Source organism: Caenorhabditis remanei, chromosome II, assembly GCF_010183535.1.
Source record: "Caenorhabditis remanei strain PX506 chromosome II, whole genome shotgun sequence".
Taxonomy (NCBI): Eukaryota; Metazoa; Nematoda; class Chromadorea; order Rhabditida; family Rhabditidae; genus Caenorhabditis; species Caenorhabditis remanei.
In genome coordinates, this window is record NC_071329.1 from 3,863,520 (window position 1) to 3,888,419 (window position 24,900).

Here is a 24,900-nt window from a genome sequence, read left to right on the forward strand (position 1 = left end):
GCTGTGCGGCAACAGCTTTTTTCGGCAACTCGGCAACTCGGCAACTAGCCAATTCATGCTTCGGCAACATTCGGCAACTCGGCAATTTGCCGAAATTTGAACTCGGCAACATTCGGCAACTTTCGGCAACTTTCGGCAACAGTAGTGTTTTTTTACTAAAGTCTCATAAAAAGTTATGTTCACTCAAACCTAATAACAAAAATCTACAAATGAGACAAGAAATCATAAAGAGAGCTTGTGAAAACACTAAACATTCTTAAAATCAACTATTTTCCATTAATTCTATGGTTTTTGTCAAAATCAAAACTTTTTTGAAGTTACTGCCGAAATTCGACTACAGTATGTTAAATTTGCATGGCTAGTTTTTTTCCGCGGGTCTTGCCCAGATTAAGTCTTTTCACTGATTTTTTCTGTAAAATTGCAAAAATTTATCACGAAAAGAAAATTTAACGTTGTTGCCGAGTTGCCGAAAAACTGTTGCCGAAATTCGGCAACCTCAAACTGTTGCCGAAACATGAGTTGCCGAATTCGGCAACGGCAACTCGGCAACTAAAACTTCGGTTTGGATACACTGAAGCAGAGAGAAAATGTTTTAGGATCTTCTGAAAAGTAAGTGATTCTGTCAAATCCTCTATTTATCCATACATTCTTTTTCAGACAAGTACAACTCCGTATCAATGCTTCATTGATCATCAATGTCTCTTATGATATGATTGATCATACAAGCAGTTATCCTAGTGAATATGATTCAAACTTGTGGCTTAGACTGAAAGTGATTCGTAGACGATCGGGATAATTTTATTTTGGTTTTAAAGAATTTGAATCTTTTTTCTTTTCTTTGTCTACTGTAATTATTCTCTCTGCGAATCCTATAATCCTGTAAAGCTCTTTAAAGTAATTTTATCAATAATTGAACGAGCGAATGAACAAAAATGTTGATGCATCAGAATCTCAAGAACAAAGTAATTTTTTCAAAAACGGGGTTCTCACTGAAATAGGAAACTTCTTTTCAAATCTGCAGACAGTTCTCAAAGTTTTCCACTTTCTGAAGCAAGCACGGTGTTGCAGAGAGCATCTTGTTATTCTTATATATAAAATGCATGTGGGGTTTGTTCAAATCTCTGTCACAATGCCCGCATTTTATATTCATTTCCAACAAACCACGTGAACTCGAGTGATGTAGCCACGAGAAAATGCGCCGAAGGCGCGTCAGCCTAAGCTGGTTACGTATAAACTCCCATTTTGAAAATAAATATTTATCAAACAATCTCTAAACGTTGACTTCTGAAGGAGAATTTACCGATATTTCAAGACCAGTTCACTTTAAGCGTCACTTATCAATCCAATAAAAATTGGAATTTCTTTTTATTAGAGGAGTTCTTTCAAGATTTGTGGTTCATTTGTATTTTTGGGTGTGTCTGTGAAGACCATACAATCCAACAGCAAAACGGAGCTCAATAAGGTTTTAGGGAGACAAATGGGAGGAATACTGTAGAGGTGAGAATAAGGGGTTGTGTGGAGACGTGCTAATCGACCCAGCTATCTGTAGAGTGTCCTGGAAATACCACTATTGAGAATGGAATGACAGGTGGTGTCAGCGATTATTTACATCTTCTATGTCAATAGAATTCCGATCACTGGGAAAGGTGGACGAATAGTAATTGCAAGTTCTATTCTCTGCGCATAGTGGTATTCCCACAGCACTCTACAGATTACCCCGGTCGATTAGCACGTCTACACACAGCCCCTCACTTACATCTCTTCTACATTTTTTCCATTTGTCTCCGTCCTCAACCTACCCGTATTATCGATTGTTGTGTTCTTTCCTCCCGAGAAATGCCTGTCATACCAGTACAGTATGAAAATTTGAAGGCGATTCTGCCGTACATGGACCCAAATACACGGTTAGTTACCACTCCTGTTTACTTCTTCAACTAATAACTTTCAGATTTCAAATCTCTTCCCGCATGCCTTCAATAAGCTCCCTTGAGAGCCGCATACCACTGAAAGTCGAGAATTTGACATTTGCAGGTCCATTTACGGAGGTGAATAAGGTCTCCTACGAGCTTGCTGTATACCGTGATTATGGACGCAACGAAACTCCTTCCGATGTTCACCACATGAATCAATGTGGAGGGTCTTCCCATGACATTGATCAATATGGACTTATCATATTTCCCGGATTGAACAAGGTACTTCCAGGAGATACCGATTTGAGAACCACAGTCCATCGAGATGTTCCGGTTTATACGGAGGAATGGAAACAAGGTCTCGTGCAGCAACTGAGAATATTAAAACTGTTGTTAGCCGAACGATTGAATAAGGAGTATATTGAAGACGACGAAACCAGGAATGCAGGAGTTGGTTTCAATGAGACATTTCGACAAAGTATATTAAACGATTCTGTAGAATCCATTCAACTTCAAATTCAATTACTTCGGGACCGGCTCAGTGCTTATACCAATCGTCGGAACAATTATATTCCTCCGTGTACTTCCTGGATTCAATTTACTACACGCTCTCCAAAAGGAGTAACGATCCAACGTGTTGGGGGTGCACACGAAACTTTTTGGAAATCGTGGTTCGAGTATATCAGTGAAGAATCTGAAAATTGAGCTTTACAATCGAATTCTCCGTTTTCCCGCGGCAACTGTTCTGAAAATTGAAAATTTAGATGTTACATACTGGAATTCGCTTGCATTAGAACGGTTCAAGAATATCATTCATCCATCATCTCTTCCAATTCGGCGACTGAAAGTTTCAAGTAGTGTTTTCGCTGCAGATTTTCAACACGCGATTGCGAGAGAGGCAAAATATTTGATTATCAATAATATCATCAATGATAATCGATCATGGACCCCAATTCTTCTGAATCTGACTAGCCGAAGAGTCTTCTTAGAGAATGAGAACAGACTGAATCCACCAAATAATTATATGGGTTTGATTGAGAATTGGTTGGAGAGAGGACGCCCGGTTGGAACCACTTATTCTATGGGAATCAAAAGCGAAGTGACCGTGAAGCAATGTTTGGACACTCTGAAACAAAGACAAGAAGTTATTGGATCTTCTGAAAAGTGAGCGGTTCTATAAAGTCATTATTCAATTACTGTAACGATTTCTTTTTCAGACAAGTTCAACTTCGTATTAACGCTTCATTGATGCTCAATGTCTCTTATGAAGCGATTGAACAACCTGGAAGATTACCGAGAGATGATCAATCGAAGTGGTGGCTGATACTGAAAGTTGTTCGTGGAAGATCTGAATAATCTCCTACTGTTGAAAAAAAAAACTGAACTATTCAATTTCTTCATTTGAAATGGGCGGTCCAGTGCTTAAACAGGAACTTACGAATATCATCTACGCACATTTTTTAGAAAACATTTTCCAGATTATACAATTCTTGTTTCTTATTTGTTATAACATATGAACTCCTATTTTGAAAATGAATATTGGTGAAAATGAATATTCCCTCTTGACGTTGTAGACGCGCCAAAAGTCTTACGTATAGGTTTAGGTGCGTTCTCTTAAACCGTGGTAACTGTGGAACCATGTTCTGTAGTATGAATATCCATGAATAGATTGCACAATCATTATTCAGTTGTGGCAGGCTGAACTGAGCTATCAAGAATGCTTGGGTGAGATAGAGGGAACATGAGAATGTGGGGGCGTTTTGTGTGTGAAATCACAACAGGTGGTAAGTGTGAGTTGGGGAACATTTGGTCTCTAACTTTGCCCCATGACAGTGTACACAGTGCTCAACAATATTTTGTTTTTTGTACAACTTATTCATCATTTCTAGAAAAAAACAACCATAGGATCTAGTTTAAAAAAACATTCCTCGGATGTTCAAGATCAGGATAAATCGATAAACGAAAAAAATCAACAGATCGCTTTGAAGAAGAATTCAAGTTTCAAGAGGCCACATTCATGGTTATATTAGATATTGTAAGCCTCCGCTGTAAATAAAAGCCTATAGAATTTAGGCTATCATAAGAATGTTTATTATTGATTGATGAACAAAGAAAAACAAAAACCAAGAACAAGAAAAAACCGATAATTAATCAAACCGACGACGAGTTCTTCTCCATCACTTCCGTCTTAATTTTCAGCTCCTTATTGCTATCCTCAATGTGATTATACAACTTCAAAACCAGCACATTTTGAAGTGCTTCTTGTCTCCAATTGCCTCCTTCCTTCTTCAAAACACCAAGTTTCTTGACAGCGACTTTTAGTAGGTCTTCTGGTGGCAGGACGGCGTCGGTGACGGTTTTTGGATACTGTAGGTCTGGTCCTGATCTTCCTGAAGCGTCTGGGTTTGACACTGCTCTCAATAGCTGGTTTGAAGAGCGTCAGACTTGTCACGAGATAGTTATAGAAGTCCATAACGGTGTTTCTAACGACTTGACCAAAATATGTAGACATGATGTTTGGCGAATAGGAGAAACAAGAGATTATGAATATGAGAATGAGAATGAATGGTATACTGGTATGCGACTAACTATATGTGAAGATGGTTTACAACTCTGACTTCTGGGAAATTGAGAGAAAAGAAGTGACCTGGGAAGACAGAGAGAGAGAGGAAAGTCGGTCTGTTAGTCCAGATGGTCACACCGCCTGTCATGTAGATATAATTGTTGAAAAATGACAGTAAAACTAAAAAAAAAATGTATAAACGAGATCAGAATGTTCTCAGCATTCCAATGATAAACAACACGTGACACCTGCTCTACAGTATCCTTTAATGTAATCAAGTTCCAATTTTGCATTGGATTGATAAGTGATGAAATTGTTTTGTAACATTTCGTCTGGCTCTCAGAAAATTCAAAATCCTTAAGAAATCAACGTTGAGTAATCACGAATATTCATTTCCAAAACTTGTGTTTATTGGTAATACAATAAAAGAAAATATCATTTTCCGGTCCATGCACTAAAATATTTTTTAAAGATTAGGATAATTTTTTTTAGAACAGTGGGAGATTAATCAAATCTTCCCGGAACAACTGCTAGTTTCAGCCACCAATTTGATTCGTCTTCTCTCAGAAATCTCCCATGTCGTTTAGTAATATCATAAGAAACTTCGAGCATCAATGCAGCGTCGATACGGAGTTGAACTTTTCTGAAAAAGAAATCAATATGTAGGTAAGGATTTGGTAAAAACGCTCACTTTTCAAAAGATCCAATAACTTCTTGCCTCTGTCTCAAAGTGTCCAAACATTGCTTCACGGTCTCTTTTTTTTTTATTCCTATATAGAAACAGGTTTCAGCAGGTCGTCCTCTCTCCAGCCAATTCTCAATCAAATCCATGTAATTATTTGGTGGATTTCGATTGTTCTCATTCATCAAACACACTCTTTCGTTGGTAAGACTCTGAAGAATTGGGGTCCACGAACGATTATCACTGGTAAGATTATTGATAATCAAATATTTTGCTTCTCTCGCAATGGTGTGTCGCAAATCTGCACTTAAAACACTACTTGAAACTTTCAGTCGCCGAATTGGAAGAGATGATGGATGAATGATTTTCTTGAACCGTTCAAATGCGAGTGATTTCCAGAATGCAACTTCTAAATTTTCGATTTTTAAAATAGTTCCAGCGGGGAAACGGAGGATGTGGTCGTGAAGTTCAATTTTCAGATTTTTCACTGAAATACTCGAATCACGATTTCCAAACAGTTTCGTGTGCACCGTCTTTCTTGCTTCATAAAGATACTTATTGTATGCAACACGTTGGATCGTTACTCCTTTTGGAGAGCGTGTAGTAAATTGAATCCAAGGAGTATATGGCCGGTTCTGATTGTTTCGACGATTGGTATAACCACTGAGCTGGTCCCGAAGTGATTGAATTTTAAGTTGAATGAATTCTACAGAATGGTTTAATATACTTTGACGAAATGTCTCATTGAAAGCATTCACAGGTCCATCAACTCCTGCATTCCTGGTTTCGTCGTCTTCAATATATTCCTCATTCAAACGTTCGGCTAACAACATTTTCAAAATTCTCAGCTGCTGCACAAGACCTTGTTCCCATTCCTCCGTATAAACCGGAACATCTTCTTGAACTGTTGTTCTAAAATCGATATCTCCTGGAAGTACATTGTTCAATCCGGGATATATGATGACTCCATATTGATCAATGTCATCCCTTTGATTCATACGGACAACATCGGGAGGAGTTTCGTTGCGTCCATAATCACGGTATACAGCAAGGTCGAAGGAGACCTTATTCACCTCCGTAAAAGGACCTGCAAATGTCAAATTCTCGACTTTCAGTGGTATGCGGCTCTCAAGGGAGCTGACGGATGGGATGCGCAGAGAGATTTGGAATCTGAAAGTGATTTCTTCAAGAAGTGAATAGAAGTGGTAACTAACCGTGTATTTGGGTTCATGTAAGGCAGAATCGCCTTTAAACTTTCATATTGTACTGGTATGACAGGCATTTCTCTGACGGAAAGAACACGAAAATCAATAAAAAGGGTGGGGTGAGCAAGGAGACAAATGGGAGGAATACTGAAGAGATGTGAGTGAAGGGACTGCGTGGAAAAGTGCTAATCGACGGGAGCTATTTGTAGAGTGCTCTGGGAATACCAACATTCTCAAAAAATGGAATGACAGGCGGTGTCAGCGGTCATGTACATCTGTGCAAATAGAATTCTGATCACTAGGAAAGGTGGACGACCAGTAATTGCAAGATCCATCCTCTGCGCATAGTGGTATTCCCAGAACACTCTTTAGATAACCCCGATAGATTAGCACGTCTCCGCACACCTCTCCCCCCACTCACATCTCTTCAGTATTCCTCCCATTGGTCTCCCTTCTCAACCTACCCTTATTATTGATTGCTGTGTGCTCTCCGCCCGAGAAATGCCTGTCATACCAGTACGATATGAAAGTTTGAAGGCGATTCTGCTTTACATGGAACCAAATACAAGGTTAGTTATCACTTTAGCTTACTTCTTGAACTAATCACTTTTAGATTCCAAATCTCTCTGCGCATACCGTCTATCAGCTCCCTTGAGAGCCGTATTCCACTGAAAATTGAGAATTTGGTGTTTACGGGGTTAGAGACTAAAGTTAATGAGGTCTCCTACCAAGTTCGTGTTTACCGTGATTACGGACGCAATGAAACTCCTTCCGATGTTCGCCGTATGAATCAAAGGGGAGGGTCTAACGATGACATTGATCAATATGGAGTCATTATATTTCCCGGATTGAACAACGTACTTCCAGGAGATATCGATTTGAGAACAGGAGTTCACCGAGATATTCCGGAAAATGCGGAGGGACCGGCACAACATCTAGTCAACGTACTTCCAGGAGATATCGATTTGAGAATACGATTTCTACTAGATGTTCCTGCTAATACGGAGGGACAAGAACAACATCTACTCCAAGTACTGAGAGCTTTAAAAATGATACTGGCTGAACGGTTGAATCAGGAATATATTGAAGACGACGAAACCAGGAATGCAGGAGTTGGTTTCAATGAGACATTTCGACAAAGTATATTAAACGATTCTGTAGAATCCATTCAACTTCAAATTCAATTACTTCGGGACCGGCTCAGTGCTTATACCAATCGTCGGAACAATTATATTCCTCCGTGTACTTCCTGGATTCAATTTACTAGACGCTCTCCAAAAGGAGTAACGATCCAGCGTGTTGCATACAATAAGTATCTCTATGAAGCGACAAAGGCCGTGCACACGAAACTGTTTGGAAATCGTGATTCGACTATATCTGTGAAGAATCTGAAAATTGAGCTTCCCAATCGAATTCTCCGTTTTCCCGCCGCAACTATTTTGAAAATCGAAAATTTAGAAGTTACAAACTGGAATTCACGTGAATTCGAACGGTTCAAGCAAGTCATTCATCCATCATCTCTTCCAATTCGGCGACTGAAAGTTTCAAGTAGTGTTTTCACTGCAGATTTTCAACACGCAATTGCGAGAGAGGCAAAATATTTGATTATCGATAATGCATTTGCCAATGCATTTGCTTCATGGACACCAATCCTTCTGAATCTGACCAACCGAAGAGTGTGTTTGAAGAATGAGAACACACTGAATTCACCAAATAATTATATGGATTTAATTGAGAATTGGCTGCAACAAGGGCGTCCAGTTGGGACCTGTTTCCATATGGGAATCAAAAACGAGGAGACCGTGAAGCAATGTTTGGACACTTTGAAACAGAGACAAGAAGTTATTGGATCTTCTGAAAAGTGAGCGTTTCTACGAAATCTTTACCAACTATAAGTATTTCTTTTTCAGACAAGTTCAACTCCGTATCAATGCTGCATTGATGCTCGAAGTTTCTTATGAAATGATTGAGCAACCTGGGAGATTCCTGAGAAATGATCAATCGAAGTGGTGGCTGAAACTAAGAATTGTTCGTAGAAGATATGATTAATCTCCTACTATTTTAAAATAATTCATTATAATCTTTAAAAAAAACAATTTATTCTAATTGCATAAGCCTGGAAACGATAACTGAAAAGGAAAACTGGACTGTTCAATTTTTCATTTGAAATAAGCGGTCCAGTTCATAAACAGGATCTGATAAACATCTTCTTTACATTTGGTTTTAAACATTTTTGAAATTATAATATTCTCTTTTTTTTTTGTTTTTAAAAATAAATATTTCTCAAACACGGTCTAAACGTTGACTTCTGAAGGAGAATTTCACCGATATTTCAAGACCAGCTCACTTTAAGCGTCACTTATCAACCCAATGCAAAATTGGCATTACTTTTTATTAAAGGAGTTCTATCAAGATTTTTGGTACATTTTCATTTTTTGGAGTGTCTGTGAAAATCATGGAACCCAACAGCAAGACAGCACTACTGTTAGATTGTTGTAAACAAAAATCGGCAGTGACAACCGGTCAATTCTTAACTTGGTAGTTACTACATTTACAGAGCCTTATTTATTTGAAAAAAATAACGTTTTGGGAAGTTTTAAAGGAAATTACAGAGGGTTGGTTCAACATATTAGATATGAAATGCACAATTTTATCGTTATATTAAAGAGAAACATTATTTGTATCAGACACTCTTGTTCGTGTAGAAAGAAGGACAGATAAAATCAAAGATTCCAACTGATTACTCCAGTTTTGACCGAACAACTCTCCAGTTCAACAACCATTTTGAGTGGAAGTCCGATGGTTGTAAAGCTTTATAATAAACTTGGAGACTCGATGAAGCGTTGACACGTAGTTCAACATAGCTGGAATAATATAATGAGAAATGATGTGCAAACCGAGAAACTTACTTATCTGATGCTGCAACAACCTCTGGTCTCATTTTCAAATTGATCAAAACTCGCTTGACAGTTTCTTCCTTCATGATACCACTCCAAGAAGTTCCAACGGGGCGTTCGTTCTCCAACCAACTGCTGATGAAGTCCACGTAGTCTTCATCAGATTCATTTCTATGTTGATTTTTCATATACAAATATCGATTGGTCAGGTTGCGAAGAATTGTAATCCATGGGCGTAGTAATACCATCCATGGGCGTGTTATGGTTGTGGTTTTGTCAATGATAAGAATCCTCGCTGTTTTGACAATTTCATGTTTAAAATTTGAGAGATTAGGATTACATTTCATTGTTAATCGTTCAAGAGGGAACGAAGACGTGTCAATAATCCGACTGAATTTTTGAAAATTGGATGCACTCCAACTGAGTATCTCCAATGTTTGAATTCTCAGCTTGGTTTCCACAGGGAAACGAAGAATGTAATTGTGAAAATCAATGGTCACATTCTTCACCGATATGATTAAATTTCGCTTACCAAACAGTGTAGCGCTTAGTATTTTCATTGCCTCGAACAGATTCTTATTGTAAGGAATCCGTTGGATCAGACCTCTTCTCTGAGAAGTCACAGTCAATTGAATCCCGTTGGTGTACGCCGGTTTTGTGTTGTTGCGACGATGTTTGAAAGGTTCCAAAGCGATTTGTAATGAATCTATCTGATTTCGAATCACACAATGTCGAGTTTGAAACTCTACATACCGACAAGTTTTGAACTTATCATGCTCTGTGTACTCCTGATTCAAATGCTTGACCAACTTCTTGTTGAGCGCTTCCAACTCCTGAACTAGAAGACGTTCTTTTCTATTTGTATCGTTTTGTGAATTTCTCAGAATTTCTCTTCTTAAATCCACATCTCCAGGGAGCACTGTGTTGATTCCCGGAGAAATAGTGTATCCATATTCATCAATATCATGTGAAATCGGTAGCATTGACATTTGAATCTTAGAGGACACGTTGTTATCTTTTGAATGGGGATATACACCTAGACGGTAGCGAGCTCCATTTACTTCGATTCCTGTTTTTGAAAACTTCAAATTCACGATTTTCAATGGTAATCTTCTTTCGAGAGAACTGATAGATGGTATGCGCAGGGAGATTTGAAATCTGAAGGTGATTAGTTCAAGAAGTAAACACGAGTGGTAACTAACCGTGTATTTGGGTCCATATATGACAGAATCGCCTTCAAACTTTCATACTGTACTGGTATGACAGGCATTTCTCGGGCGGAAAGCACACAGCAATCAATAATAAGGGTAGGTTGAGGAGGGATACAAATGGGAGGAATACTGAAGAGATGTGAGTAAAGGGTTGTGTGTAGACGTGCTAATCGACCGGGGTTATCTGTAGAGTGCTCTGGGAATACCACTATTCTCAGAAAATGAAATGACAGGTGGTGTCAGCGGTTATCTACATTGTCTTTGCAAATAGAATTCCGATCCCTGGGAACGGTGGACAAACAGAAATACCATCTGCCATTCTCTAAGAATATTAGTTTTCCCACAGCACTCTACAGATAGCTCCGGTCGATTAGCACTTCTCCGCACAACCGCTCACTCACATCTCTTCAGTATTCCTCCCATTTGTATTCCTCGTCTACCTACCTTATTAATTGCTGTGTTCTTTTCGCCCGAGAAATGCCTGTCATACCAGTACGGTATGAACGTTTAAAGGCGATTCTGCCGTACATGGACCCAAATACACGGTAAGTTACCACTCCTGGTTAACTCTTAAACTAATAACTTTTAGATTTCAAATCTCTTCCCGCATGCCTTCAATCAGCTCACTAGAGAGCCGTATTCCGCAGAAAATCGAGAATTTGACGTTTTCAAATATTGAGACCAAAATAAATGAAGTCTCCTATCAACTTGGTGTATACCGTGATTATGGACGCAACGAAACTCCTCCCGATGTTGTCCGTATGAATCAAAAGGGAGGCTCTAACGATGACATTGATCCATATGGAGTCATTATATATCCCGGACTGAACAACGTACTTCCAGGAGATATCGATTTGAGAGGAAAATTTCGCCGAGCTAATCCGGTTTATACGGAGGAATGGGAACAAGGTCTTGTGCAGCAGCTGAGAACTTTAGAAATGTTGTTAGTCAAACGGTTGAATGAGGAATATATTGAAGACGACGAAACCAGGAATGCAGTTGTTGGTGGAGCTGTAAATGCTTTCAATGAAACATTTCGACAAAGTATATTAAACAATTCTGTAGAATCTATTCAACTTCAAATTCAATCACTTCGGGGCCAGCTCAGTGCTTATGCCAATCGTCGGGACAATAAAATTCCTCCGTGTACTTCCTGGATTCAATTTACTAGAAGCTCTCCAAAAGGAGTAACGATCCAACGTGTTGCATACAATAAGTATCTTCATGAAGCGACAAAGACCGTGCACACAAAACTGTTTGGAAATCGTGGTTCGAGTATTTCAGTGAAGAATCTGAAAATTGAGTTTCACGATCGAATTATCCGTTTTCCCGCGGCAACTATTTTGAAAATCGAAAATTTAGAAGTTGCATTCTGGGATTCAGTTGCATTTAGACGTTTCAAGAATATCATTCATCCATCATCTCTTCCACTTCAACAACTGAAAGTTTCAAGTAGTGTTTTTACTGCAGATTTTCAACACACCATTGTGAGAGAGGCAAAAAGATTGATTATCAATAATGTTACCAATGGTAATCGTTCATGGACCCCAATCCTTCAGAGTCTTACCAACGAAAGAGTGTATTTGGAGAATGAGAACACTCTGAATCCACCAAATGATTATATGGACTTGATTGAGAATTGGCTACAACAAAGGCGTCCAGTTGGTACCTGTTTCTATATAGGAATCAAATATGAAGAGACCGTGAAGCAATATTTGGACACTCTGAAACAAAGACAAGAAGTTCTTGAATCTTCTGAAAAGAGAGTGTTTCTACTAAATCCTTACCGACTATAATAATTGTTTCAGACAAGTTCAACTCCGTATCAATGCTGCATTGACGCTCAATGTTTCTTATAAAATGATTGAACAACCTGGGAGATTACTGAGAGATGACCAATCGAAGTGGTGGCTGATACTGAAAGTTGTTCGCGGAAGATCTGATTAATCTCCTACAGTTAAAAAAATTTATCAGAATCTCGTTATTTAACAAATGAATTTTAATAACATAAGCCTGAAAATCATACCAGACAAGGAAAACTGGACTGTACAATTTTTTCATTTGCAATGGGCGGTCCAGTTCTTAAACAAGATCTTATAAATATCATTTGTACGCATGGCTTCAAAAATTTTTCCAAGTTATAAAATTCTCGTTTCTTAATCGCTTTCACATTTTATAAATGAAAATTCGTGATTAATCAACGTTGAATTCTGAAAGATACTGAATCCTCTAGAAGTCAGACCAAATGTTACAACACAAGCGTCACTTATCAATCCAATGCAAAATTGGAACTTCATTACATTAGAGGATACTGTAGAGCAGGTGTCACATATTGTATATCAACATCGGAATGGAACGCTGAGAATACGCTGATCTCGTTAATACATTCATTTTTTCAAATCTTTTATAACACCGTCCAAAATTTTGATTCAATTAATTTAAAATCGAAATAAATTTCACATGTTGTTAGATCAAGATCTCGTTAACTTCCTCACTTCAATTCATATTTGTTGATCAGTGTTTCTCTGCTGCTAAATTGATTTTTGATGATAGTTATGAACAACCTGTTAGTGTTCAAAACATTTCGTACCTGTTCTTAATTGCTAACTGTGAATTTGAATTTCCTAATTGAAAAATGCTTGTGCTTCTTTTAAGTTTCTTATGAAAACTTGTCTTTACCGATTAGAGAGTCTTAATTGGAGACCGTGGAGCAGGTGCCACATGCTGTGTATCATTAGAACGCTGAGAATACGTTGATCTCGTTTATACATTCAAATTCAACTTTTATCAACAGCGTCCAACTGTTTGACCGACTTTCCCAGTGATCAGAATTATATTTGCAGAGAAAGTGTACATAATCGCTGACATCGTTTGTCATTCTGTCATTTTCTTAGATTCCCAGGGCACTCTACAGATAACCCCGGTAGATTAACACGTCTTCACACAACCCCTCTCTCCTCATCTCTTCAGTATTCCTCCCATTTGTCTCCTTCCTCAATCTACCTTTATTGATTGCTGTGATTTTTCCGCCCGGAAGATGCCTGTGATACCAGTACAGTATGAAAGTTTGAAGGCAATTCTGCCTCACATGGAACCAAATACACGGTTAGTTACTGCTTCTGTTTACTTCTTGAACTAATCACTTTCAGATTCCAAATATCTCTTCGAATGCCTTCAATCAGCTCACTTGAAAGCCGTATACCACTGAAAATCGAGAATTTGACGCTTACAAAGTTAGAAACCAAAGTAAATGAAAGCTCTTACCGACTTTCGAGTATATCAGTGAGAAATCTGAAAATTGAGCTTCCCAAATTTTCGTTTTTTAATTGTTATTGCATATAAACTCACTGTTTTGGAAATAAATATCCGTGATTACTCAACGTTAGTTTCTAAAGGATTTTGAATTCTCTAAGAACCAGACGAAATGTTACAACACAATTTTATATTTATATTAGAAACACTTTATTAGTATCAGGCACTCTTGTTTGGATAGAAAAAAGATCAGATAACATCAAAGATTTCAACTGATTACTTCATTTGTGACCGAACAACTCTCCAAGTCAACAAGCATTTTGTGTCCGATGGTTGTAAAGCTTCATAAAAAACTTGGAGACTCGATGAAGCGTTGACACGTAGTTCAACATAGCTGTAATAATAAAATGAGAAATTGTGTGCAAAACAGAGCTGTGCGGAAGTTTTTGAAAAAGGAAGAAAGAAGTGAAAAAAGCCCGGAAGAAGGAAGAAGAAAGTTGGTCCGAACCCGGAAGTCGGAAGTTAATTTTGAAAATGACAAATTTGAGGAAAATTTTTTCTAGTCATCTATGAAAGCGAATGTTCGCGTTGTTTTGCATGCAAAATTCCATTAAAACCACCAAAACACCGCTGAAATTCCGTCGAAAATTACAACATTTTTGTGAACTTTTTACACGGGAGTCGGAAGTGGCAAACAATTTCAACGGAAGAAGGAAGTGAAATTTTTTTAAAGGAATAAAGAAGAAGGAAGAAGGAAGTGAAAAAAAGCCCGGAAGAAGGAAGAATGAAGTCGAAGGATGGAATTCCGCACAGCTCTGGTGCAAAACAAAGCACTTACTGCATGTTGCATGATACTGCAACAACCTCTGGTCTCATTTTCAAATAGATCAAAACCCGCTTGGCAGTTACTTCCTCCATGATACCAGTCCAAGAAGTTCCAACGGGGCGCTCGTTCTCCAACCAACTGCTGATAAAGTTCACGTAGTGACTATGAGATTCATTTCTACTTTGTTGTTTCAAATACAAATGTCGGTTGGTCAGGTTGCGAAGAATTGGAATCCATGGGCGTGATATGGTTGCGATGTTGTCGATGATAAGAGTCCTCGCACCTTTAACAATCACATGTTCAAATCTTGAGCGACGAGCACCACATTTCATCGTTAATTGTTGAAGAGGGAACGAAGACTTATCAATAATTCGACTGAACTCTTGAAAATTGGATGCATTCCAACTGAGCACATCCAATGCTTGAATTCTCAGTTTGGTTTTCACAGGAAAACGAAGAATATAATCGCAAAAATCAATGGTCACATTCTTCACCGATATGATTGAACTTCGCTTACCAAACATTGTAGAGATTAGCATTTTCATTGCCACGAACAGATTCTTACTGTAAGGAATCCGTTGGATCAGACCTCTTCTCTGTGAAGTCACAGTCAATTGAATCCAGTTGGTGAACGGAGGTTTTGTGTTATTGCGGCGATGCTTGAAAGGTTCCAAAGCGGTTTGTAATGAGTTTATTCGATCTCGAATCAGTCTCACAGAAGATTTTTTCCAATGTATCTCACAATCAGCTCGATACTCTGGATATGAAGGAACAGTTGGGAACTCATCTTGCTCTGTGTACTCCCAACGCTCGGCCAAGATCTTCTTGAGCCCTCTCAACTCCTGGACTAGAAGACGTTCTCTTCTATCTGAATCGTTTTGTAAATCTCTCAGAATTTCTTTTCTCAAATCCACATCTCCAGGGAGCACTGTGTTGATTCCCGGAGAAATAGTGAACCCGTGTTCATCAATATCATGTGGAATCGGTAGCATTGACATTTGAATCTCAGAAGACACGTCGTTATCTTTTGAATAGCGATATACACCTAGACGGTAGCGAGCTCCATTTACTTCCATTCCTGTTTTTGAAAACTTCAGATTCACAATTTTCAATGGTATTCTTTTTTCGAGAGAACTGATCGACGGTATGCGCAGGGAGATTTGGAATCTGAAAGGGATTAGTTCAAGAAGTAAACAGGAGTGGTAACTAACCGTGTATTTGGATCCATGTACGGCAGAATCGCCTTCAAACTTTCATACTGTACTGGTATAACAGACATTTCTCAGGCGGAAAGAACACAGCAATCAATAATAAGGGTAGGTTGAGGAGGGAGACCAATGGGAGGAATACTGAAGAGATGTGAGTAAGGGGTTGTGTGGAGAAGTGCTAATCGACCGGGGTTATCTGTAGAGTACTCTGGGAATACCACTATTTGCAGAGGATGGAATGACAGGTGGTGTCAGCGGTCATGTAGATCTTCTCTACAAATAGAATTCCGATTCCTGGGAAAGGTACCCGAACAGTAATTGCAAGTTACATTCTCTGCGAATAGTGGTTCCCAGAGCAGTCTACAAATAGCTCCGGTCGATTAGCACGTCTCCACACAACCCCTCACTCACATCTCTTCAACATTCTTTCCATTTGTCTCCCTCCTCAACCCACCTTTATTATTGATTGTTGTGTTCTTTTCGCCCGAGAAATGCCTGTCATACCAGTACAGTATGAAAGTTTGAAAGTTTCAATTCTGCCTTACATGGAACCAAATACACGGTCAGTTACCACTCCTGTTTACTTCTTAAACTATTCACTATCAGATTTCAAATCTCTTCCCGCATGCCATCAATCAGCGCTCTTGAGAGCCGTATTCCGCTGAGTATCGAGAATCTGACATTTTCAAGTATTGATACCAAAGTAAATGAGGCCTCCTACAAACTTGGCGTATACCGTGATCACGGACGCAACGAAACTCCTCCCGATGTTCTCGAAATGAATCAATGGGGAGGATCTTCTGATGACATTAATCAATATGGACTCATTATCCATCCTGGAGAGAACAACGTACTTCCAGGAGATATCGATTTGAGAAGACAAGTTCTAGAAGATGTTCCTGCTGATACGGAGGGACAGGAACGACATCTAGTCCAAGAACTGAGAGTTTTAAAAATGATACTGGCCGAACGGTTGAATCAGGAATATATTGAGGACGACGAAACCAGAAATGCAGGAGTTGGTGGACCTGTGAATGTTATGATGGAGACATCATATCGAAGAATGACATTGAATAGACCTATAGAATTCATTCAAAGCTGGATTCAATCACTTCGGGACTCGCTTCGTCCGTTCAACAATCGTCGGGACAATCGGATTCCTCGATATACTCCTTTGATTCAATTCACTACACGCTCTCCGAAAGGAATCACAATTCAACGTGTTGCATACAATAAGTATCTTTATGAAGCGACAAAGGCGGTGCACACGAAACTGTTTGGAAATCGTGGTTTGAGTATTTCAGTGAAGAATCTGGAAATTGACCTTCCCAATCAAATTATTCGTTTTCCAGCTGAAACAATATTGAATATCGAAAATTTAGAAGTTACAAGCTGGAATTCGCTCGCATATGAACGTTTCAAGCAAGTCGTTCATCCATCATCTCTTCCAATTCAACAATTGAAAATTTCAAGTACTTCAATTCCTTTTTTCGATTGTAGGCACATCATTGCGAGAGAGGCAAAATCATTAATTATCAATAATAATCCACATGAAGATGATTCATGGACCCCAATTCTTCTGAATCTGACCAACCAAAGAGTGTGTTTGATGAATGAGAACAAACGCGTTCCTCCAAATGACTACGTGGATTTAATCGAGGATTGGCTGGAGAGAGGACGTCCGGTTGGCACCACTTTTACCGATTTCTATGAAACCTTGATAGGTTGGTTGGAAATTTCCCTTACAAGGGAATTGACTTTCCGTACCCGTTCAGAATTTTCTATAAACTTGCACACTGATAGTTTCGAATCTGCTCTAAACAATGAGAATAGTCAAAAAGTGCAAAACTCCCGAAAAGTTGGACTTTTTGCTCCGAAAGTTTGCTCATTTTTCATCATAGAAAACACGAGTGACAATTCGGGAGGACTATCGGGTTCGTAAAGACAACTAGCTGCCTTCTCGACCAGCGGTTGGATGGCCACGTGGCAGTGAGGGGGACTGGTAGGAGGAAGGTCTGGGGATCGACCCTTCCCCTTTTTTTATTTTTTTTGCATTTTGAAAGCTGGCTATAAAATGTCAACTACACCGTTTTCGAACTATTCCATCAAGTTTTCTTCCGTTTCGAACTGTTTTCTACATTTCCTGAACATTTGGTAAGAAACTTTTTTTGAGAAAATTTTTTGTTCTCATGGTCTCATTGATGATGGAGACTCCTCTTTGACAATTCTTCAATTAATCTTGTGTTTTCCGAGGACATGTCGGATAATCATAAAGTGCCTTCTTCATTTTGAAACAATGTCTGGTTCGAGAGTAGATGCGATGCAAAATTTGGTTTACAAGCTTTCAAAATGAGTGGGTAGACCATGGTGAGATGAATGAGATCATGAGAACAAAAAATTTTCTCAAAAAAAGTTTCTTACCAAATGTTCAGGAAATGTAGAAAACAGTTCGAAACGGAAGAAAACTTGATGGAATAGTTCGAAAACGCTGTAGTTGACATTTTATGGTCAGTTTTCAAAATGCAAAAAAAGAAAAAAGGGGAAGGGGTCGATCCCCAGACCTTCCTCCTACCAGTCCCCCTCACTGCCATGTGGTCATCCAACCGCTGGTCGGGAAGGCAGCTAGTTGTCTTTACGAACCCGATAGTCCTCCCGAATTGGCACTCGTGTTTTCTATGATGAAAAATGAGCAAACTTTCGGAGCAAAAAAGTCCAACTTTTCGGGAGTTTTGCACTTTTTGACTATTCTCATTGTTTAGAGCAAATTCGAAACTATCAGTGTGCAAGTTTATAGAAAATTCTGAACGGGTACGGAAAGTCAATTCCCTTGTTAGATGATGCCCGAACTTTTCTTTTTTCTAAAATATAAAATTTGACGTCATCTGGAGACGATACCGATTTCAACAGTAGAAAGCGTTGAGAAAGGTGTGTCCCGACAGGGTGGTTGAAAGCTCAAAACTACTGACTCGGTTGTTTCTTGACTGCATTCTCGAGAGCGCCCCGGCCGCGCGTGTTTGGTGTAGCGGTCTACACAGGTAAAGCGCGATGGATCCATTGTGGGTCCATATGCGTCCATATCGAATATGGATCCACATAGGATCCCTAATGGGTCCACATTTAAAACGCGGATCGCGCGCGGATGGAATATGGATGGGGAGGATGTCGGTCGCCCTCGAGTTTCCGTGGATCGCGCGTGCATCCATATAGGATCCATATTCCATCCACGCCTGATCTGACTTTCCAACGATAATCCGATATTCCGCTGTGCGTGTTGTTTATAATAAATCGAGGCGAATTATTTTTTAGGAGTTTGCCGAAATTTTCTCCGTTTTCCCGAGTTTTCACCAATTTTTTGACAGTTTTTATTGAAAATAAATTATGGTTCACTGAATAAAAAATAATTAAGCTATTGCCGAAACGAATTTCTGTTATTTTTCACCAAAACTAGGTAATGTCATTGAGAATTTTTTTTAGAAATTTGTGGTTATTTTCATGAGAAAAATTAAAGGTTTTCACTATTTTTCTTTTCGGAACGACATGATAAAATGCATTTGCAGGTGGAATGAAAGGTAATTTGGTAAGTCTCAGTCGTTCCGAAAAGAAAAAAAGGGACTTTTACTCTGTAGAAGTGTTCTTCTTTCCGGGTATTACTTGAACTCATTTTGTGTAAACTTGATTTAAAAAACCTACGGACTATTTTGGAAATTGAAAAACAAAAATAGAATAGTATACTGAAATTACATAAAAGTGAAACCATAATTTGTTTTTGATGAAAAGTGAGTGGAAACGGAGAAAAGCTTGTAGACGAACAGAGTTGGACGAGAACGGAAAAGGGAACTTGAAAAAAACAATAGATAGAACACAATACACACCTTAAGAAACTTATAGTAGCAAAAGAATAAATCTCTAGTATCCGAAACAGCCACAATATGTGGTGGTATGAACCCAATCGAATCAAAGAAACCACGGATCGCGCGTGGGTGCTAAATGGATGCCGCCCGCGCGTGGATCCATATGGATCCATAATGGATCCATCTGACATACCCACAGAATCCGCGCGCGCTCCGCGTTTCATCCACAATGGATCCATCGCGCTTTACCTGTGTACGCAGATGACTCTCACGCGTGGGGCGGTGAGTTCGTTACCGCCAGGTCGGAATTGTTTTTTTTGGCTTTTTGTTTTGATAGGAAAATAGACAGCCAATATATTAAAGTCGTAAATAGCTTCGTTATAGCCAAGATTTTGTAGAACAAAAGGGTGGAGTAGCTATCTTTCTGTTGACACTGTACACACCGCTCAAACTCTGTCACAATGGATGATTGAGTTCCAACTTTGACGGTGTTTAAAAAATTACAATCCTACAAACACCGAGTCAGAAACTTGATAGTAGTTAACAATAAGACTTTCGTCATCATGCAGCATTGCCACCGATCGATTAAAAATTCGAAAAGTGTTTTTTTTAAAGAACTTTAAGAATTTTCTGTGAACTACTGTCAGGTACGAATGAGAAGGATTGAAATCTAGACTGAAAAAGGGGCTTCTTTAACTTTTCAACTTAGAAATATGTAAAATAGTTTTAGTTTCGAAGTATTTCAGAGAAGAGAGGCGGCATCGCCGCCGAACAGTGAAAAATTTAGAAAGCAGAACTTTTTGGATCAAACCAAACTAAAAAGAAAATTTCCGTGTATATGGAAAAAATCTTGAACGAATTTGGGGGAAGGAGGCGGCAACGCCGCCGATAAGTCAAAAACTTCAAAAGAATACTTTAAACGCATTTTTTGAAGATGTGAATAGGAAATTCTCTTTTGGTGAAGGGTTTCTCAGACAGGCAAAAACACATTTTCTGTATTTAGTACAATTAATTCAAAGACCCGGATGTCTCAACCATTAAATAAGCGACTAGGAGTATAGAAAATGAACTAACACTTTTCAAGAATTGATGGTGAATTCTAGAATAAGGATTTGTCTGAATATGGCCTTAGTTTGCCTTCAGAGGAGGGAGGCGGCATCGCCGCCGATCAGTCAAAAGTAAAAAACTTAACATTTAGAGGATCACCTGCCTTTTGATGAGAGGGAAAATAGAGTTACCAAGTTCCTGCTTTTCTGAAGTAATTTGTCGAAATCTTATCAGAAAAGTAAGGGTGTTTTAATTGTTCTCTCTAGAACGGGTTGCTCAGCTAATAAAGACTACTAACAACTGAAGCTAAGTTATAGGACCAGAAGAAAAAGAGAATTCTGAGAACCCGACTGTTTGAACCATGTGAGAAGCGCCGCAGGCGCGTTAACACTTAGAAGGGTGGTGTTGAGAAGGAGGTTCAGTCGCCGTTAGGCGACGTGAACCGACTGGTTCAGAAATAATTGTTGAAAAATGACAGTAAAACTTAAAAAATAATGTATGAACGAGATTATCGTTTTCTTGGCGCGCTCTAATGATAAACAACATGTGGCACCAGCTCTTTAGTCTTCTCTATGTAAAAACAGTTCCAATTTTCCATTGGATTGATAAGTGACGATTAAAGCTGGTCTTGAAATATCGGTGAAATTGTTCTGTAACATTTCGTCTGGCTCTCAGAAAATTCAAAATCCTTAAGAAATCAACGTTGAGTAATCACGAATATTCATTTCCAAAACTTGTGTTTATTGGTAATACAATAAAAGAAAATATCATTTCCACGTCCATGCACTTGAAATCTTTTTTAAAGATTAGGATAAATTCTTTTAGAACAGTAGGAGATTAATCATATCTTCCCGGAACAACTGCTAGTCTCAGCCACCACTTCGATTGGTCTTCTCTCAGTAATCTCTCACGTCGTTTAATCATTTTGTAAGAAACTTCGAGCATCAATAGAGCGTCGATTCGGAGTTGAACTTGTCTGAAAAAAACCAATACAGCAGATAAGGATTTGGTAGAAACACTCACTTTTCAGAAGATCCTAGAATTTCTTGTCTCTGTCTCAAAATGTCCAAACATTGCTTCACGGTCTCTTCGTTTTTGATTCCCATAGAGAAAGTGGTCCCTGCCGGACGCCCTTGTTGCAGCCAATTCTCAATCAAATCTATATAATTATTTGGTGGATTCAGTCTGTTCTCATTCTCCAAGACAACTCCTTGGTTGGTCAGATTCAGAAGTATTGGTGTCCATGAATCAATTTCATTGGTATTATTATTGATAATCAATATTTGTGCCTCTCTTGCAATGGCGTGTGGAAAATCTGGAGCACGAATGGAGCTTCCAATTTTGACTTGTTGAATTGGAAGAGATGATGGAGTAATCACGGTACACACCAAGTTGGTAGGATACCTCATTTACTTTCGTATCGTTACATGAAAACGTTAAATTCTCAATTTTCAGCGGTATACGGCTCTCAAGCGAGCTGATTGAAGGCATTCGAAGAGATATTTGGAATCTGAAAGTGATTTCTTCAAGAAGTAAACAGGAGCGGTAACTAACCGTTTATTTGGGTCCATGTACGGCAAAATCGTCTTCAAACTTTCGTACTGTACTGGTATGACAGGCATTTTACGGGCGGAAAGAACACAACAATCAATAATAAGGGTTGGTTAACAAAGGAGACAAATGCAAGGAATACTGAAGAGATGTGAGTGAGGGGACTGTGTGGAAAAGTGCTAATCGACCGGAGCTGTTTGTAGAGTGCTCTGGGAATACCAATATTCTCAAAAAATGGAATGACAGGTGGTGTCAGCGGTTATGTACATCTGTGCAAATAGAATTCTGATCACTAGAAAAGGCGGACCAGTAATTGCAAGATCCATCCTCTGCGCACAGTGGTATTCCCAGAGCTCTCTTTAGATAACCCCGATAGATTAGCACGTCTCCGCACAATCCCTCACTCACATCTCTTCAGTAGTCTTCCCATTTGTCTCTCTCCTCTACCTACCCTTATTGATTTTTACGCTTTTTTGCTCCTGAGAAATGCCTGTCCTACCAGTACGATATGAAAGTTTGAAGGCGATTCTGCCGTACATGGACCCAAATACACGGTTAGTTACCACTCTTATATACTTTGTGAACTAATCACTTTCAGATTCCAAATCTCCCTGCGCATCCCATCAGTCAGCTCACTGGAGAGCCGGCTACCGCTGAAAATCAAAAATTTGACGTTTTCAAATATTGATACCAAAGTAAACAAGATCTCCTATCAACTTGGTGTATACCGTGATTACGGTCGCAACGAAACTCCTTCCGATGTTCACCATATGAATCAAGGGGGAGGGTCTCTCAATGACATTGATCAATATGGAGTCATTATGAATCCCGGAGTGAACAGCGTACTTCCAGGAGATATCGATTTGAGAACAGGAGTTCACCGAAATTTTCTGCCTAATACGGAAGGACAGGAACAATTTCTACTCCAACAACTGAAAGCTTTAAAAATGATACTGGCCGAACGGTTGAATCAGGAATATATTGAAGACGACGAAACTAGGAATGTAGTTATTGGTGCTCCTTTTAATGGTTTTGTAGAGAATTATCGAAGAGACACATCTGTAGAATCTATTCAACTCCAGATTCAATCACTTCGGAACTCGCTTCGTCCTTTCAACAATCGTCGGAACAATCGGATTTCTCCATACACTGCATCGATTCAGTTTACTAGACGGTCTCCAAAAGGAGTAACAATCCAACGTGTTGCATACAATAAGTATCTTTATGAAGCGACAAAGGCGGTGCACACAAAACTGTTTGGAAATCGTGGTTCGAGTATAACTGTGAAAAATCTGAAGATTGACCTTCCCAATCGAATTTTCCGTTTTCCCACGGCAACTGTTTTGAAAATTGAAAATTTAGAAGTTGCATTCTGGAATTCACTTACATTTGAACGGTTCAAGGAAATCATTGATCCATCATCTCTTCCAATTCAACAACTGAAAATTTCAAGTTTCCTGCGTTTTTTCGATTGTAGACACATCATTGCGAGAGAGGCAAAAGCATTAATTATCAATAATAATCCTATTGAAAATGATTCATGGACCCCAATTCTTCGGAATCTGACCAACCGGAGAGTGTGCTTGGAGAATGAGAACGCACGGAATCCACCAAATAATTATATGGATTTGATTGAAAATTGGTTGGAGAGAGGACGTCCGGTTGGAACCACTTTTTCTATGGGAATCAAAAGCGAAGAGGCCGTGAAGCAATGTTTGGACACTCTGAAACAGAGACAAGAAGTTATTGGATCTTCTGAAAAGTGAGCGTTTCTATAAAATCCTTATCTGCTATATTGAGTACTTTTCAGACAAGTTCAACTTCGTATCAACGCTTCATTGATGCTCAATGTCTCTTATGAAATGATTGAACAACGTGGGAGATTACCAAGAGATGACCAATCAAAGTGGTGGCTGATACTGAAAGTTGTTCGTGGAAGATCTGAATGAACTCCTATCGTTGCAAATAATTATAATCTCGCTGCTTTTTTCAATTTTATTTCAATCACACAAGCCCACAAATGATAACTGACAAGAAAAACTAAACTATTCAATTTCTTCATTCGAAATGGGAAATTTGAAACACATTTTTTTAGAAAACATTTTCCAGATGATACAATTCTTGTTTCTTATTTGTTATAACATATGAACTCCTATTTTGAAAATGAATATTGGTGATTACTCAACGATGTCCATCACTAGCCAGTCTAAAATCCCTATTGACGTTGTAGACGCGCCACAAGTCTTACGCATTCTAACGTATAGGTTTAGGTGCGTTCTCTTGAACCGTGGTAACTGTGGAACCATGTTCTGTAGCGTGAATATCCATGAATAGATTGCACAATCATTATTCAGTTGTGACAGTATTTTGGAGGTCAGCTGAGCCGACCTACCAACACTGCTTGGTAGAAGCTAACTGAGATAGAGGAAACATGAGAATGTGGGGGTGTTTTGTGTGTGAAATCACAACAGTTGGTAAGTGTGAGTTGGGGAACATGTGGTCTCTAACTTTGCCCCATGACAGTGTACACAGTGCTCAACAACATTTTGTTTTTTATACAACTTTTTCAACATTTCTAGAAAAAAACAACCATAGGATCTAGCTCAAAAAAAATTCCTCGGATGTTCAAGATCAGGAAAAAACGATAATTGAAAAAATCAACAGATCGCTTTGAAGAAGAACTCAACTTTCAAGAGG

At 38.9% G+C, this 24,900-nt stretch overlaps 9 protein-coding genes across 9 annotated transcripts; 4 read left to right on the plus strand and 5 right to left on the minus strand.

The window, feature by feature from the left end:
* Positions 1 to 1,836: 1,836 nt before the first annotated feature.
* On the plus strand, positions 1,837 to 3,266 carry GCK72_004372 (uncharacterized protein; the record flags this gene model as incomplete). The annotated part of the gene is made up of 4 exons (XM_053724640.1): positions 1,837 to 1,904; positions 1,949 to 2,388; positions 2,675 to 3,074; positions 3,128 to 3,266. 4 exons carry the CDS (start codon positions 1,837 to 1,839, stop codon positions 3,264 to 3,266), a joined length of 1,047 nt encoding a protein of 348 aa, XP_053588834.1.
* A 795-nt stretch (positions 3,267 to 4,061) lies between these two features.
* Positions 4,062 to 4,422, minus strand: GCK72_004373 (uncharacterized protein; the record flags this gene model as incomplete). The annotated part of the gene is made up of 2 exons (XM_053724641.1): positions 4,062 to 4,309; positions 4,356 to 4,422. 2 exons carry the CDS (start codon positions 4,420 to 4,422, stop codon positions 4,062 to 4,064), a joined length of 315 nt encoding a protein of 104 aa, XP_053588835.1.
* A 555-nt stretch (positions 4,423 to 4,977) lies between these two features.
* GCK72_004374 (uncharacterized protein) lies at positions 4,978 to 6,437 on the minus strand (the record flags this gene model as incomplete). The annotated part of the gene is made up of 3 exons (XM_053724642.1): positions 4,978 to 5,116; positions 5,165 to 6,325; positions 6,370 to 6,437. 3 exons carry the CDS (start codon positions 6,435 to 6,437, stop codon positions 4,978 to 4,980), a joined length of 1,368 nt encoding a protein of 455 aa, XP_053588836.1.
* Positions 6,438 to 6,861: 424 nt separating this feature from the next.
* Positions 6,862 to 8,409, plus strand: GCK72_004375 (uncharacterized protein; the record flags this gene model as incomplete). The annotated part of the gene is made up of 3 exons (XM_053724643.1): positions 6,862 to 6,929; positions 6,974 to 8,221; positions 8,271 to 8,409. 3 exons carry the CDS (start codon positions 6,862 to 6,864, stop codon positions 8,407 to 8,409), a joined length of 1,455 nt encoding a protein of 484 aa, XP_053588837.1.
* Positions 8,410 to 9,100: 691 nt separating this feature from the next.
* On the minus strand, positions 9,101 to 10,527 carry GCK72_004376 (uncharacterized protein; the record flags this gene model as incomplete). Its single annotated transcript, XM_003097767.2, has 3 exons — positions 9,101 to 9,224; positions 9,270 to 10,415; positions 10,460 to 10,527. 3 exons carry the CDS (start codon positions 10,525 to 10,527, stop codon positions 9,101 to 9,103), a joined length of 1,338 nt encoding a protein of 445 aa, XP_003097815.2.
* A 418-nt stretch (positions 10,528 to 10,945) lies between these two features.
* Positions 10,946 to 12,264, plus strand: GCK72_004377 (uncharacterized protein; the record flags this gene model as incomplete). Its single annotated transcript, XM_053724644.1, has 2 exons — positions 10,946 to 11,013; positions 11,058 to 12,264. 2 exons carry the CDS (start codon positions 10,946 to 10,948, stop codon positions 12,262 to 12,264), a joined length of 1,275 nt encoding a protein of 424 aa, XP_053588838.1.
* A 1,732-nt stretch (positions 12,265 to 13,996) lies between these two features.
* GCK72_004378 (uncharacterized protein) lies at positions 13,997 to 15,825 on the minus strand (the record flags this gene model as incomplete). The annotated part of the gene is made up of 3 exons (XM_003097773.2): positions 13,997 to 14,114; positions 14,559 to 15,713; positions 15,758 to 15,825. The coding sequence occupies 3 exons, from the start codon at positions 15,823 to 15,825 to the stop codon at positions 13,997 to 13,999; spliced, it is 1,341 nt and encodes a 446-aa protein (XP_003097821.2).
* Positions 15,826 to 21,489: 5,664 nt separating this feature from the next.
* GCK72_004379 (uncharacterized protein) lies at positions 21,490 to 22,061 on the minus strand (the record flags this gene model as incomplete). The annotated part of the gene is made up of 2 exons (XM_053724645.1): positions 21,490 to 21,628; positions 21,676 to 22,061. The coding sequence occupies 2 exons, from the start codon at positions 22,059 to 22,061 to the stop codon at positions 21,490 to 21,492; spliced, it is 525 nt and encodes a 174-aa protein (XP_053588839.1).
* A 628-nt stretch (positions 22,062 to 22,689) lies between these two features.
* On the plus strand, positions 22,690 to 24,152 carry GCK72_004380 (uncharacterized protein; the record flags this gene model as incomplete). Its single annotated transcript, XM_003097768.2, has 3 exons — positions 22,690 to 22,757; positions 22,802 to 23,965; positions 24,014 to 24,152. 3 exons carry the CDS (start codon positions 22,690 to 22,692, stop codon positions 24,150 to 24,152), a joined length of 1,371 nt encoding a protein of 456 aa, XP_003097816.2.
* Between the last annotated feature and the right edge of the window lie 748 nt (positions 24,153 to 24,900).